At 34.7% G+C, this 16,172-nt stretch overlaps 2 protein-coding genes and 1 long non-coding RNA gene across 3 annotated transcripts; 2 read left to right on the top strand and 1 right to left on the bottom strand.

Moving 5' to 3' along the window:
- The first annotated feature begins 4,189 nt into the window (after positions 1-4,189).
- LOC119189790 (acyl-CoA Delta(11) desaturase-like) lies at positions 4,190-5,813 on the top strand. The gene is made up of 3 exons (XM_037440397.1): positions 4,190-4,391; positions 4,670-5,006; positions 5,327-5,813. The coding sequence occupies exons 1-3, from the start codon at positions 4,190-4,192 to the stop codon at positions 5,811-5,813; spliced, it is 1,026 nt and encodes a 341-aa protein (XP_037296294.1).
- A 2,726-nt stretch (positions 5,814-8,539) lies between these two features.
- Positions 8,540-9,955, top strand: LOC115441976. Its single transcript, XR_005112626.1, has 3 exons — positions 8,540-8,659; positions 9,517-9,627; positions 9,868-9,955. It is a non-coding gene; the product is annotated as an uncharacterized LOC115441976 (long non-coding RNA).
- A 1,341-nt stretch (positions 9,956-11,296) lies between these two features.
- On the bottom strand, positions 11,297-15,921 carry LOC119189846 (transmembrane protease serine 9-like). Its single transcript, XM_037440519.1, has 6 exons — positions 15,834-15,921; positions 13,847-13,988; positions 12,932-13,103; positions 12,408-12,533; positions 12,092-12,217; positions 11,297-11,515 (listed from the first exon to the last, which is right to left on the bottom strand). The coding sequence occupies exons 1-6, from the start codon at positions 15,919-15,921 to the stop codon at positions 11,297-11,299; spliced, it is 873 nt and encodes a 290-aa protein (XP_037296416.1).
- Between the last annotated feature and the right edge of the window lie 251 nt (positions 15,922-16,172).

Here is a 16,172-nt window from a genome sequence, read left to right as displayed (position 1 = left end):
CTTTGATGCGCGCGCGCTATACGTCCTGTCATATATGCCACGATCTTTCGTCGCCTCATCGAATATCGATCGATGTACGGATATAACATTAAACAATAAAAGTGAATAATATCTTTCTACCAATATTTGGTATTGAAAAACATTAAAGAACAATTTCGTTAAACGTTTTGATGTTGTTTATAACCTAACCTAACCTAAATTACTTACTTACATACGATTTATTTCTTGTTAATTGTTTAATGTAGCTAGTCCTCTGCTCATTGTAATTGCAGGTAAAAGAGTTGCACCCACGTTTACAACCGCTCAAACCGCTAGAACGCATCATGAAACATTTATTGAACTTAACTTAAACATAAAAATATGCCAAATGCAGAGATGTGAAAAATAGTATAGTAAAAGTATTTAAATACAAAATGCAAAATACGTAATTTCAAAATAAGTTTTCCAAATAAAATACCTTGTACTTATGAAATGATTTTAATATTTACTAGAGTTTGTTTCTAGAGTTTATCTTTCATGTTAAGTCAATGGGGCCGAATTCCATTCCACCGAATGAAAATAGTCGTTCAACAGATTCAAAATCCCCCCCGAGGCAATTCTTGTGCCCTCGGTTCTCACACCGAATGCACGCCCATGCACGGGGAAACATTTGGCCGCGACTCTAGGCACATTGTGTAATGTGGATATATACTTCTTGGTTGCCAAATACACACTGAGGCCTATAAGGGTTCGCGGACATCACCCTTTCCTCTCCCTTTCAACCATCCTAACAAACTTCTACTCCTGCCTCTTCTCTTCCTTCCCTCTATCCCCTCCCTTCTTCCTCCCGGGCCCCGTGACCGAATAGCTGCCGGTTGCCAGCGTGCCATCCGCTGGCACCATAATTGAAAGCGGTAGGACCCACCAAATCTTCATTGGGACTGCCGTGGTTGCTAAGCCGGGGGATCGCTTGTACACCGTTAGCAGGGTATCCCTGGTGATAAACGCGGCAGTTCCCAAAAAAACTTGGTAAACAGGTATTATATTTAAGGAAGAGTTATTTTTTTACATTTAGAATTCTGTTCAAGGATTATAAAGCATTGTCTTCACTTTTTAAATATTGTAGTGTTTCCAGATCTAATGTTGTCATCGCCATTGACCTCAGATTCGTTTGACGCGCAATGTTGGCCTAATATTGTTCATGGTGACAATGGTGACAACATTAAGGATCACGATCAACGCGTTCATAAATAAACTTAGAATGAAAAATAACAAAAATGAATTAAAAATGTAACTTTACTATTTTGTATCTTACAAATACAAAATATTTGTATAAAGTATTTAAAATAAAATAAGTCCTAAATACATTTCTAAAAAAATAAAAATAGGTATTTTGCATTTTTTTAATTGTATTTAAAATACATACTTACATTTCAAATAAATCACATCTCTGGCTGAATGTTTAACTTATAACTTTCATGCAGCCATTTTCGGTTAGTTCACAAACTAATTAACCTTAGGAATCATGAGACGTCAAAAAAATAATTGTAATCTAATGACAAATTTTAAGAATTTTCTACCTCGCTGTCTTTTAAGGCTGATTATAGAGAAAGTAGCCCCCATGAAGGACTACGTTTTTTTTATTGAATTTGTAAGTGGAGAGTCTGGAGAATTTTTTGATCTTCCTTAGAACCACGAAGTCACCTGTTTAGATTTTTTTTGTTTAAAATAGAAAATTTAACACATAATTCAAAGAAATTATTTTCTTCACTTTACACTAACATTCTCATAATTTTCATTAAAGTTGCGAAGCTGATTATTTTTAGCAAAAAAAGTACAACTAATGAAAATTTAGTTGTAATAAAAAAAACATCGAAGAAGTCTTCTACTTTAAAAAATTAACATTTAATTGTTCAAATCGAAAATTCTCAAAATTTCAGACAAATATTCATAAATCGAAAAATATGAAAAATCGCGGAACATATATGGGGGTGATTCGGATACCCCAAGGGTGCTCCATATCTGGTTCTCCGCTGGACACTATGTTTTGGGACACCCTGTATAACACTGAGTTATGTCTAAACTCATACATCAAACATTGTTGTTTATGATGTTATCTATCTATTCCTGTGAGGTTGCTGGAGTTTTTCAAATAACTCTGTAAGAATATTTTGGTTTTCTATTAGCATTAATAACGATTGTTGAAAGAGAATTTGGCTTCGGCCTCTGCTGCAGTAACTTTCTAGAGATTGATTCTACTATTTATACTATGTTTAATGACTTCATGTACTTAATTATACGTGAAAGTAGAAGTGTATTGATAAAAATACGAAAGAATAAGATGGCAGCGGTAGATACATTCTAAATCACTGAGTAAGAACACTCTGGGCCAGACGTATTTAAATAGTAGACAAAACTTACTTCAAATCGCTTTACTATTTACTAGATAGGTAGAATAATTATAAAATATTTATTATAAATAACTATAATATATATTAATAATAATAATATAATAATATCAGCCCTGTATTATATACTTGCCCACTGCTGAGCACGGGCTACCTCTACTACTGAGAGGGATTAGGCGTTAGTCCACCACGCTGGCCTATTGCGGATTGGTAGACTTCGTACACCTTCGAAATTCCTTTAGAGAACTTCTCAGATGTGCAGGATTCCTCACGATGTTTTCCTTCACCGTTAAAGCGAACGATAAATTCACAAAGAATACACACATTTTAGAAAAGTCAGAGGTGTGTGCCCTTGGGACTTGAACCTGCGGACATTCGTCTTAGCAATCCGTTCAACACCCAACTAGGCTATCGCCGCTTGTATATAATATATATAAAAATAACATAAATGATGAATTTTCTTACACCACACACAGTCAGCCACCAAAGTAGCTGAACAAATTCAAAACTTTTATGGCCGACTTTACGTTTCTATTGTCATTTTACATTTACTAGTGGTCGTTCCAGTGGTTGGAATTCGATTGTCGAATTTAATATAATGTTAATTGTCACACATATTAATACACATTTTTATCTGCACTCCTCTCACTTTGTTTTCCTCGCGTATTACATAATCTGAAAAAGTGTAATTCTACTGCAAGATTCACCGGATAAGGAAAAACTAGCTAGTTTTCTAAATTTATGACAGTCTGTAAGCCGTTAATAAGTCCTAGACCTTCATTTCAATTAGTCGATATTATGTCTAATAGATATAAGGTTGGAATAAAATTACGGCTGTCGTAAAAACCGTATTTTCATCCTCACCATGACACCAAGTCGATTTGATATATATCTGTAAGTGAGTATGAGGGACTTAGAAAGCAATTCTTATATATGTATTTTTGCAATAATTGTATTTTAATTATATTATGTATGTATAGTATTTGTATGTATGTATAGTATTTATTTTTCTCTTTAAGTAATTAATTATATCCTTCGGACACCTTATGCTGCCCCTTATTATTCCGTTTTCTCTTATATCCATCCCATGGTTGTCCAATAAAGTGCAATAAATAAATAAAAGGCGGATGTCGTAAAATCGTTGTTGCTAAATACTCAGCAGCCGTATGTGACATCTGTGTCTAGTGAAACATATGTACGTATGTTCTAATTATTGCATTCATGAATCAGACATTTAGCTTCCGACATTTGTCTATCAGATATAAAGGTCTACTTTCTGAGTATTACCTCTTGCACTTCAATAGGTACTTTTTTTTGTCATATAGAAACTATTACTACGCAATTGTATCGGATGGTATATATACTGTGACTGTGGTATGTTTTGCAGTTGTTTGTACCACGGCCTGTGGTGGACAGCGTTAGGAATAAATATATTGTATTTAACACGAATTTATCTACACTCAATCACCATTTCAGTGTTATACTATAGAATAACTGGATACAATAAGTAAGTAGTAAGATAAATATTGTTGTTCATTATTGTTAAAAATACATACTTCAAGACCTGCGGGATCCAACAAATCTTCAAGACCTATAGACAAATAATAGTACTGCGGGATCAATAATTTAGATTTTGAGGATCGTTAAATATATTAAAGAGACAGATTGTTGAGCATGCAGTCTGTCAACATTATTTCTATCATTCTAGGCATTCAACTAAACATCGTCATCGTCATGGCGTCTACTAGTTCCTAATTCTCGACTACTGTTGTGGAAGTAATAATATGTTTTTTATTACAGAAATGTTACCGAATTTTGGCAATGAAGTGTCATCACCTATCGTTGCAGAAGAGAGTTACGAAAAGCTGATACCACCACAAGCCGCGCCAAGGAAATACAAGTATTTGTACGCCAATATGATATATTTTGCGTATTGGCACATAGCCGGACTTTACGGTATTTACCTGGCCATCACTACAGCAAAATGGGCAACCATTATTTTAGGTAAAAAAACCTAAATTAACTTTGGCCTCGCGTATATATAGTCAAACACATCAGTAGCTAATCAAATTGAAAATTTCAAATCGCCTATACACTTTTGTGTTCTTACCAATTCTTTATTTTATTCACAAAAGTAATGTAAAAGGGTTTTACTGCATATTACACGAAGAAAAAATGTTTTAGTTAAACTAAACGCGCATCGGCGATTTCAAGTTTTTGGTCTTAACCCTTTTTGACAGAATTGTGGCTTTAATTAGAAGTGACGCTTGTTTTTGTTTCAGCTTATTTATTATTCGTAGCGGGAAACATTAGCCTTACAGCTGGAGCCCACAGACTGTGGGCTCACAAGAGTTACAAAGCAAAACTACCTTTACAAATCCTCTTGATGCTGTTCAGCTCTATAGGTTTTCAAAATACGGTTTTTACATGGGTGAAGGACCACCGTATGCATCATAAATACAGTGACACAGACGCTGATCCTCATAACGCTACTAGGGGTTTTTTCTATTCCCATGTAGGTTGGTTGATGGTAAAGAGACATCCTGAGGCTATTAAGCGAGGAAAATCTCTGGACATGTCTGACATCTACAATAACCCAGTTTTGAAGTTCCAGAAAAAGTGAGTGCGATACAACTCTTAACACTTACTATATGTAAAGTAAACCTTTGGAATTATCGGATACATCTTTAAAAGATATGAAATTCAAAAACGTAACATATTTTTACCTAATGTATCTTGATTGCATTATAAAATTATGAAGCCATTATAACATGGTCCGTGGCTCTTTGCGTTTTGAAATTCTTATTAATTATCTTACAATTAACCGACAGTTTAATGTCTCGATGCAAGTGATTTACGGATTTTTGTAAGTAACCTGTCCATTAATAATATATACTACCAATTACAAGGCCTTAAAATATAAATCAATATTTTTACAGATACGCCATTCCGTTGATTACTACAGTCGCCTTTGTGCTCCCAACAATAATTCCAATGTATTTTTGGGACGAAAGCCTTAATGTTGCATGGCATATGACCATGCTGAGATATATCATCGGTCTGAACACTATATTTCTAGTCAACAGCTTTGCTCATATGTGGGGGTATAAACCTTATGACAAGAACATAGCGCCAACACAAAGTTATATAGCAACATTAGCCACATTAGGCGAAGGTTTCCACAACTACCATCACGCGTTCCCTTGGAATTATCGTGCCTCGGAACTTGGAAACAATTATCTTAACTTAACGACAAAGTTCATAGATTTCTTCGCATGGATCGGCTGGGCTTATGATTTGAAATCGGTTCCTGAAGATCTGCTTCAGAAAAGGATGGAGAGAACTGGTGACGGTACCAATCTTTGGGGGAGGGGTGATAAGAACATGAAAAAAGATCATGTGAAACCTACAGATGTCCATGAATGAATCATGTCTTGTCAAGAATGAATAACCCATAATAATTAATGTTCCAGATATTATACTAACCAAGGTACAAAAATGTAGAGAAATAGTGTTTGGGTAAGGCAAGACTATATTATTCACATTGTCAGAGTAATAATTAGAAAATGTACTTCTTACAGTAAACGTACAATATATGTATGCGGTTTTTTATGTCAGCTTTCCTATTTAGTGGTAAGGTACAAATTAATTGAGCAGTGCGACCTAAATGACCGACATAGAAGAAAAATGTTTTTGCTGATTATATGATGTTAATAATATCGAATTGAATCTTATTGATTTTATCGTATGCTCTTTTTTTAATATTCTTCTTCTTCTTTTATATTATTGCTGCCACCGTTCATGTGTCGATGATTGTGCCAATGTTGAGTAATAGTCTCAGGTAATAATAGCAGTTTTCATAATATACATATATTGTAATTCTCTTTGTTCAGCAGATACAAAACAAAAAGAAACTAAAACTTTTTAAATATTAAAGACTCTTGGGAGTTGAAACCTTGCTAAAATACTTCTGTCACAGTATGTCAGTTTTAATGTAATGTGAAAATAAAGTTATAGATTATTCCATATTTATGAGTTGAGTTACTTTGTAAATTTATTTATTTATATTATATAATAAAAAATTGTAAAGGTGATTCGTTGTAAGTTTTACTGTGCCTTTGTATTATTTCTTGTGATCTACGTAAATGGCGTTAATTATTCCAATATAACTCATGAGGTAGGTATAAGTTTATTATGTTACATTTTGTAAGTCGGAATAAGCAGACAAGCAGATAGGTCACTTGATGGTAATTATTTACTACTGCGTATAAACACAATGTCAGAGGAATTTTGAGTGTGATACCGGCCGTTAAGAAGAAGGGAAAAGGTTTGTAAATTCGGAGTTTTCCGTCTCTTTAATAATTATTTGACCGTACAAAATACAGCAGCGAAGCCGCCATTTCAAATAGTTTTCTATCAACCACTAATGATAATACACAGGGTGGGTTGAGACCCATTTCAGGAGCTCAAGATATCTTCTAATATCGTTAACTGTTAACGATTTGTATGAGAATGAAATATCCTAGCGATAGACTTATTATTAGTATATCTAATTCTCATATTATATATATTTTGTATGCTTACTTTTAGCGTTAACGATTGTAGAAATGGGTCTCGGCTACGGCCTCTGCTACTATAACTGACTAGAGAGTGACTCTGTTATTTATATTGTATTGCTGCCATGTATTTTATACGTGGAAGTAGAAGTGTATTGCTAAAGAAATAATAGGATAGTGGTACAAATAAATTCTAAACCAATAAGCATTAGTTTATGCCTTTGATATTCTACAAAAGCTGTTCAGCAAAAAGGTTCATTAACCAAAGGTCGACCAGCTGCTTACGTATCAACTTCAGTTATGAAAGAATATGTCTAAGCTGTATAAGATTTTACTGCGGTGATCACATATGAAAATCTATAGTAATTTATTTAATTAAATTTAATAAAATTAATTTATTTTAGACGATTTAATTTTATTTCAGTTCTCCAGCAATAATTATGACAGAGAAGTTAAACTTGGAGAACTAAAACATTATGTAAGGTTTTAAATATTATTACACATTGTTCCTTTTGGATAACTTATTATTTTTTTAATTACGAAATACTCCTGATGTAAATGAACATTTATAAATCCTGTTTTAGTGTAGAAAATATAAGGTAGATAATTGTCCTTAGGGTAAGTATTTATAGAATTGCCAATACAAATAAACTTGTGTAAACAGCATCAGTCTTAGATCTATATGGGTTTGAGAATGACATGAAGAAAAGGTTACTTCCTAGTACTATCAAAATACTTTCACCAATTACAGGTTCACTATTTGTAACCTAACTTCTTTGTCTCCTTTAGACGAAGATACAAGATGCACTTTCTATATTCATACATTCGTCTTTTTAATGTTGTATTTGGCACAGGTGTTAATATTCAAGCTATATGACAAATGGAAACTGCGGTACAAGGCTTTTTGCGCCGGTAGTATCATAACGGAAAGCAGAGTTTTAACATCCGCCAATTGTTTTTTAACTAATAGGAAAAGGTAATTTTAGTTTTTTTTCTTAAACAGTAAAATTAATGTTGTGCTAAATAATGTGCCATATAAAGGGGAAAGAAACTAACTTTCCTGTCAATCAAACCAATGACCTACAGAAAGGTCAATGCACTACAGCTTGAAAAATTTGCTTTTTAATTAACCTCTAAACTTAGTAGTTAACTCTAAAATGTATTTTATTTAAATCAAATATTTTTAATAAAAGATTTTTAAAGGAAGACAGGAATTTATATTTTTATATTTAATTATATCAGATTCACCACAGTATAAAACTTTCATTGAAAAATTTTATGATTTTTTATTTTAACAATTTAAGTAGACTTACCGTTGGGTAATACCGGATCCCAGGTTATTCAATTGTTACAAGATTATCTCAAACTCGAAAAACTTTCCAGTACAGACAACATAGCCTATAGTGCTATTTTTAGTGCAATTTTAAACACAATTGTTTGCCACTATTAGTTTTGGTTAGAATTTAGCAGTGATCCTGAAACAACGGAATTACCACATTGTTTCGGTATTACCCCAACGATCCTAACCATAAATATGTTATATTTTTCTAAATTTGCAGGCACAAGCATGACTTGCGCTACATCAGAGCCGTCGCAGGTATTATCCACACGTTTGCGCAAGAACCACTTAACCCTAACGTTCAACAATGGAGATCAATAGACCGTGTGTACTCGCAAAAGTTCTACAGGTTTCCCGCTTTCGATTTGGCCATTTTGGTATTTTTTTTTTAATTTTACATTTTGTGCATTATTTTTTCACATCAGGAGGACTTTCGTTTCCGAGGCCATGACACAATCAATCGTTGAACCAGGGGTGTTTATTATATTATTTTTTGTCCTATTAATGCCTAACAAAACTAAAAATTATGCATGTCAATACAATTTTGGTAATTGGAGGAATTATTGTAGCAACTATTTAAGTTTTGTGAAAAAAAAATCAAAATAACTACATAATAAAATATTTGTTAAATGTTTACCAGTGAACTGTTGCTTAACTCTGTTTTCATGTGTGCAAACCCGCGAGAAAGATATTAATTTGACTAATGCTATAAATGCGATAGTCAGTCCCGATGTTTGAATGTTTGTTAGAAATAGAATCAAAAGCTGCCTAACTGGTTTAAATGAAATTTGGGATATATGCAGACATTTGGTCACTTATTATCTAAGAAAAGTACACTGTACAAATTATTTAGGCAATGGATTCACACAGGTGAAAAAACGAGCAGCACGTAACCTTATCTTACCGATTGCGAATTTTGTGGAAATATTTTGATGTCCAGATTATGGTCAGAAGGAAACTTTGCAACTCTTCGACGGCTTTGAATGAAGTTTGGAATACGAATATACTATATCCAGGGTTTACATAAAGGCTACTTTTATTCCGATACTTACGGTGGGAAATATTTGTTTTTTTATACAAATGGTGCTGGTGTCCTACATGTGGCGAAGTAGATCGCTACATTGATTTGGGATTTTTTTTGTGAAATAGCTATTTCACACGTCTGAAGTTAGGAGCAGTACCTAGTAACATAAATCCATTAATAAATTTAATTCTAACTTTAGAATTTTTTCAGCAAACAAATCGACCATTTATATTCACCCAATTTGTGAATAAAATTAAATACGCTTCATTGAATCAAGATTTTGATGGGACGTGTTTATCTACCGCAGTCAGACCAATTAGGGTAAATACATTTTTCATATATTTACATGGGGATAGTAAACTACTGGTTTACATTCCTTTTTCAAATTTTGTGGTTTGTGCCCTGGATAGCATTAGTAAGCCTTTTCTTCTCTTAGTTTTTGTTTTTTATTGTCTCTGTTATATATTCTTTTAAATCGATATTTTTTCGTTACAAATATATAGCCATTACATCGGCAAGAACTCAAGTTGGTGAGATAAACCTATAATTGTTTGTTTATAGAGTTGGGCCATCAACAAATATGTATTTGTCGAAGAGGTGAAGTTGATAAGTCGTCGTCCGTGCGAGCTACGATTGCTAAGAAGCTGTCACCTTTATCTCTGCACCTCTAATGATCCTTATCACTGGCATCCTAACCCGGTTAGTCGTATGACGTCACATACCTAGATTTTTTGTTTTTATTTGTGTGAATAAGGAGACGAGCTTGCAGATCGCCTGATGGTAAGCGATACGACCGCCTATAAACAGTAGAAACACCATCCAACACCTTGAAATACAAAGTATTGTTTAGTATTCTACTGCGCTCGCCATCCTGAGATGTGAGATGTTAAGTGCCATTATGTCCAGTAGTTACACTGGCTACAATGTCCTTTAAACCGGAACACAACAGTGACTACACACTGCTTCTTGGCGACAGAAATAGACATTGCGGTGGTACCTACCCAAGAGGATTCTCACATATGAGAGGCCTACCGCCAGTAAATAATATCTTATTACTGGTCGTGTAATCCTGGATTTTTTTATAATAATCGAAGTTTTAATAGCCCATATGTTAACCCAAGTGTCGCTTGCCACAGTAATTAAACTTCCAACGAAATTATTAGACAATGTCCAGCTGTTTTACCTGATGAATCGATGAAGTAAAAGAATATAGATTAGTAAGAATATATTTAATTAAATAATTTCTGTGTATCTCCAGGAAATGTCAATTGTAAAACCTGTTAAATCTTTATTGCCTGCATGTCTTATCGAAAGCAAAAGTAATTATTTTGGAGTGCAACTGGGTTCATACTAACGTAATCACTACAAAAGGCATAACGAGGCATATTACTTAAAACAACTACCTTATGCATTTACTTTTCACTGTTGTATAATAACCGCACCCACCTTTTACGGCAGCGGTAAAATTATATTGTTTTTTTCAGGAGATACAAGGCAGTGGCCTGATTTGTTATGAAACTGGTGATCCGGCGGAAACTGAGCCTGGTCAGGGCATCCTGGTTGGAGTAACGGCGTTAGTCAATGTTGGACTTCCAAACCTCCACACGCGGGTTGGACTGTTTCATAAGTGGATTACAGATGCTGGTAACAGAGCGACTTTCACATGTAGATTTATGTGTGTTCTTCTGTTTATAATTTTTTTGAAATAAATTGATGGTTTCGTTTGAAGATTGTTTATAATATGGCTAAGTCTACTGATGCATAGTGGTTTCTGTTAGTATGTATTTGAGTATAGATATGACGAAAGACACTTGGCGTGCTGTCTTGCCACTAAATAAGTGTTGATTTATCAATCATGAAATATAATTTATCCATTAAATTACGAAATGATAGGTGGGTTAATTATAAAAGAATTTAGTCACGAATTTTGTTTTGTTTTAAAAATAACTTTGATGATTGAAAAATCAACCTCAAATAAAATAAAACAAAATCAAAATAGTAAACTACAGTATAATGTAACTATAAATAATAAATAACTTTTCTTTATGCGACTTGATTTGCTCTGTATATAGCTATAGTAAGAAGATACTCTCGTGAAGAATGTCCCAGCGCGTTCCCGATGACCGCTTACAATACCTACTAGTATACCTTTGTCTTTCTCGTTGGGGTCTCCTGTACCCTGGCATACCAGGGGACCGCCCGAATCACCCTGTAAATATAAGGTTATTGTAGATATAGCCTTTGCCCGCTGCTCTGCTCGTTGCAAAGAATTTTCTAGAATTAGAAACTTTGAAATTGTTATTGCGTGAAATAAGGTTATACCAACTAACATGCTTTCCTTTTTTTGGTATATGGAGATAAAAATATTTAAAATCTATTATTATCTATATCTAGACGAGGTATTGAAACCACACTTACCGAATAAACGATCTCAATCGCGTCTTTCAATCTATCGTAAAAATAAACCAATCAGAACAAAGGCTTTCTACATAGTTACAAGTGATTTTTGATATTTTGCTTATCTCGCCGATCGAGGATTAAGATTGAAATCGTTTTTTAAAAACGTCCGCTAGTAGACTTGTCCAAACTCGAAACAAATCTCCGATCATTTCCACTCATGTGTACTCGACAGGTTTCAACTTTTGGAAGGTACTAATCATTCGCCATGCCCCAGAGGTTGTCAAGGAAAATGTAATTGCCTAACAATTTATTTTGACCTGTACTTAACTTGAACGAAGCGTGCTGGAATTTTATGTTCTATTACTTTATTGCAGTTAATACTGACCTTCTGAACGTCGCTGATTCGACCCGAGGTGCACACGTAATGTTGCATGTTGCGATAATGTATCGCATTACATTGGCGTCGAGGAATCAGATCCAGATGTGCTAGTATAAGATATTCTGAAGTCTCCTATAATAAGTCATTTAACATAGCGCAAGTGCTGGAGTGATTTAAATGGATTTTATAAAAGACATGTTATGTAATCTATAATACAATTACCTAAAGAGCAATAAAAATACATCCGCTGTAGGTACTGCGTTAGATATTTTAAAGTGGAAGTGGATTCAATGTATACGCAATTCTCGCAACAAAAAGAAACATTACGCACTTTTTTGGAAATCCTTCCGTAGCCGGAGACCAAGCACTTGCCAACGTAATCTCTATATCGACTTGCTATTGGTATAGGACCTACGTACGCGTCGTAATGAAATGGATTTACCGTGAACTAAAAATAAATGATTTTTTTTTTCATTTCTCTATTTTTGAAAATGGAACGTGGGACGCGGTCTTTTTTGTCCCAGCACAATATAGTAACTCAGCTGTCATGCTTTGTAGAATATAGCATAACAAACATTACACGAAGGTGCGTGTCGTTTGATTACGAGTTTTGTGATTGGTCGAGAGTCCAACGCGGGAGTCACATGTTTGTCTCTGAACCAATCACAATGAAACGATATGAGTTCTTGTGATTTTTTTTTACTTTCTAAGGGGACTGTAGAATATTGACCAGGCAGAGGCGGTACGTCTTTCAACAGTGGCGCGAAAACCGTCTTATACATCTGTATATATATCGACCAATCTGTGAGCACAACTTGCCAAGTTCACAGTTAATTTCATACTCACAGCAACTGCAATGTCAAATTTAGGAAAATCATAAACGCGAGGGTATATGACTTCTCTAAGTCTCCTCCACTGCCCATCCTCGAAAGTATCCTTGCTTGATAATACAGCTAAGTTGTATAAGTTTCCAGCTACTGCGTACGTACGAGCTACTAATTTCTTGCTGGCTTTGATGCTGAAAAAAAAAACTGTGCTTAAATTATGCTCAACCTTCTTAATAGTGAAGGCCCGACCGACATTGGGTCCATATACAGAGCTGATATTATAATTCTTATGGATGTCCCATATTACAGCCACATTAAAGTCTAATGACATTAATTAAGACGTAGGATTAGCGCCGACTTATCGCGATAATTTGACGATGGCGAATCCTTATGACGTTTATTTGTCATTTAATCTTGATACAGCGCATTATTTCGATAATGTGATAATGGACGCTAAAATAACCCTAATGTGGCCGCTGCCATATATAAATTTAAAATTCTTCCTTATAGCATTTTCGTATCTGAACATTAGTTCGCAGTGTGATGCGGCAGTTTTTAAGGCAAGTATAGTGTTTATCGTAATCTCTTTACGTCACGTCGTTCGGTTGTAAAAAATAACAAACAAGTCATAAAAAGGTCAGAATAAAAAATATAATGACGCACATTATGCTAATAAAGAGTGTATTAAAAATATTTTGCAGACAATGTAGCGATGGAGAAGGGTGAGCATTTCATAATTGATGTCTTTGCTATGTATGTAGGAGCAAATTGAAGAAATTTTGGCTTAGTTTTTACGAACACAACCTGCCAAGTCAATCTCCTGGGACATCCAACAACCAGTTTATGAAACTAATTTTATCACAAAAATATATTTTAGTAAAGGTTCTATCCCATACAATAAAACAGAGACGTCGTATAATAAAATATTATGTACCTCTTGCCCCAAAATTTCCGACAGGGGCTCGTCTTTTCGTCAAAGCAGTGCGCAGCGGTAACCAATTTTTTTGGGGCTATAATAACACCACCACAGAATGTCATATAGATCCTTCTATAGCGGTAACGCAGCGATTTAAACGCTATCTAAAAAAAGTTGCAATATTATTTTTTTTTTTCATTTGTAGAAATCTCTTTTAAAAAACAATACTTTATTCTCACATAGGAAAAAACAAAGTCCTCCCGCCGTGTCTTTTTGTCTAAACGTCATAAGCTCAATGACTACTGCACAGATTTTCGTACGGTTTTCACCAATAGTCGGAATGATTTAAGAGGAAGGTTTTTGGGTATAATTAAATGTTTTGTACGACAGATCTAGGCATAAATTCTCTACTACCCGTGCAAATACGGGACGAGTCGTTAGTAGAACGCATATATATTTATACCTACCTACTTCAAGGCCTTGGTTATGCAGTAACCATTTATTGCGTTTTAAACCTTGCAATAAAGATGTTGATTTGTTTTATGACTGTTAATATGTATTCATTGATTTATTATACAGCCGCCTTCAGAAATATGAGAACAATATTATGATAATGGTTAATTATATATTTTGTTGCAGTGTAACTATGTGATAATAATATTATAATGCTTTTGATTAATAATTATTATTATACAACCTTTAAAAGGATCTGAATAGATTACATTTTAATTTAGTTGAAGTGGCAGTGGGCCGGGCACATAAAACGAAGAACCGATGGTTGTTGGGGTCGAAAGGTTCTAGAGTGGAGGCCACGTACAGGCAAAAGAAATGTCGGACGCCCGCCTACAAGGTGGACGGACGACCTGGCTAAGGTCGCAGGAAGTCGTTGGATGCATGCCGCTTCCAACAGGTCGACGTGGAGATCCTTGGGGGAGGCCTATGTTCAGCAGTGGACTTCCTGTGGCTGAGATGATGAAGATAAATTTATGCCAGTTGCGCAGATAACCAGGAAGAGAGAAGGAACAAGGAATTGAATTGTATGCCTGGATGAGCAAGGCAGGACCATCAAGTATTACAAGCTGAGAAAATACTGTCTTGTGGAAGGACGTGAACTGTTTGAATGAATTTTGTGGTTTTGTGTTAGTCTGTGGTAGAACTACACTTTAGACTGATCATCAATGATCACTTTAGCATCAATGATTGGATTCAAGGAATACCACTATTTCGACTAAAGCAAACAAATTTACATTAAAACTTTTAAAGAAATTTTATTTGTAACGAAGCCTGGCTCACGTGTTTCAGTCTGCTTAATATATAGTTTTATAATGCGTCTTTTTATTTTAGACACAATCTTAGTGCTGAATATACCTATGGTTGTAATGTATATTACTTCATCTTTTGTGTTTACGAATGCCACTTGGAGTGGATTCGATATTTACAATAATTTGTATAAAGTACTAGCAGAAATGCCAGCGCTGTGCTTCTTGGAGCAATGCATATTGCTGAGCTGATGACCGCTACAATATTTCAAGGGAACTGTATTCTGCGACACTACGCTGGATGTAAATTGTAGCCAAAATGACCTCATCTTATTATTTGCAGCTGGGTGAAATTTCCGAAGGGTCTAAATTTCCCGCTAGTCTTCTTAACTCCTATCAGCCCCGGATCTAAGGGGGGCTAGCCGGGGCCCATACCCCGGGCGGCAAATTCAGTCTTGGCTGACGAATACATAACTCATCATAAAGCAAATTTGACCACTGAGACATCGAGGACATTCAATACTAAAATTATTTCCCGCTGGGCGCGAAATAATGATGATGATGACAAAAATATAGGTGGGTGGGAGCGGCGTTTTTTAAATTTTGCCCCGCCTGGAATAAATTCAAAATCCGGGGCTGACTCCCATTCTTTTCCATGAATACTGTAGATTATTCTGATGATTATTAATGATTATTCTGCCACACTTCCTCTTTTGGTGGCTAACATAAAAAAGTAGACTAGGTACCTACCTGATAAGGCACATCTCCTTTCTTTGCAGGCCAGCCATTAACCACTCGTGGTACTATTTCAAAGTTTTTCGGTTCCTCTAACATTTGAGGAAGACAAATTTGTAGAAAATAGAAGAAAATTATATATAAGTAGCGACATGTGTCGGACATGTGAAAACTTCGTATTTCCGTTTATGTATTATTTTAATTCTCTTCGATTATTCCAATTCCAATATTTTGTTATTGCCTGTTCGATTATTCTTTTTCTCCAATCCAATCCATTATTTTCAGAACTTTCGACAACACAGTCAGTGACATAACATGCTAAAATAACAATAACTTTATTATTTATTAAA

The sequence above is a fragment of the Manduca sexta genome, chromosome 19 (assembly GCF_014839805.1).
Source record: "Manduca sexta isolate Smith_Timp_Sample1 chromosome 19, JHU_Msex_v1.0, whole genome shotgun sequence".
Taxonomy (NCBI): Eukaryota; Metazoa; Arthropoda; class Insecta; order Lepidoptera; family Sphingidae; genus Manduca; species Manduca sexta.
The sequence above is the reverse complement of the archived record's forward strand: the minus strand, read 5'-3'. Positions and strand labels throughout refer to the sequence as shown.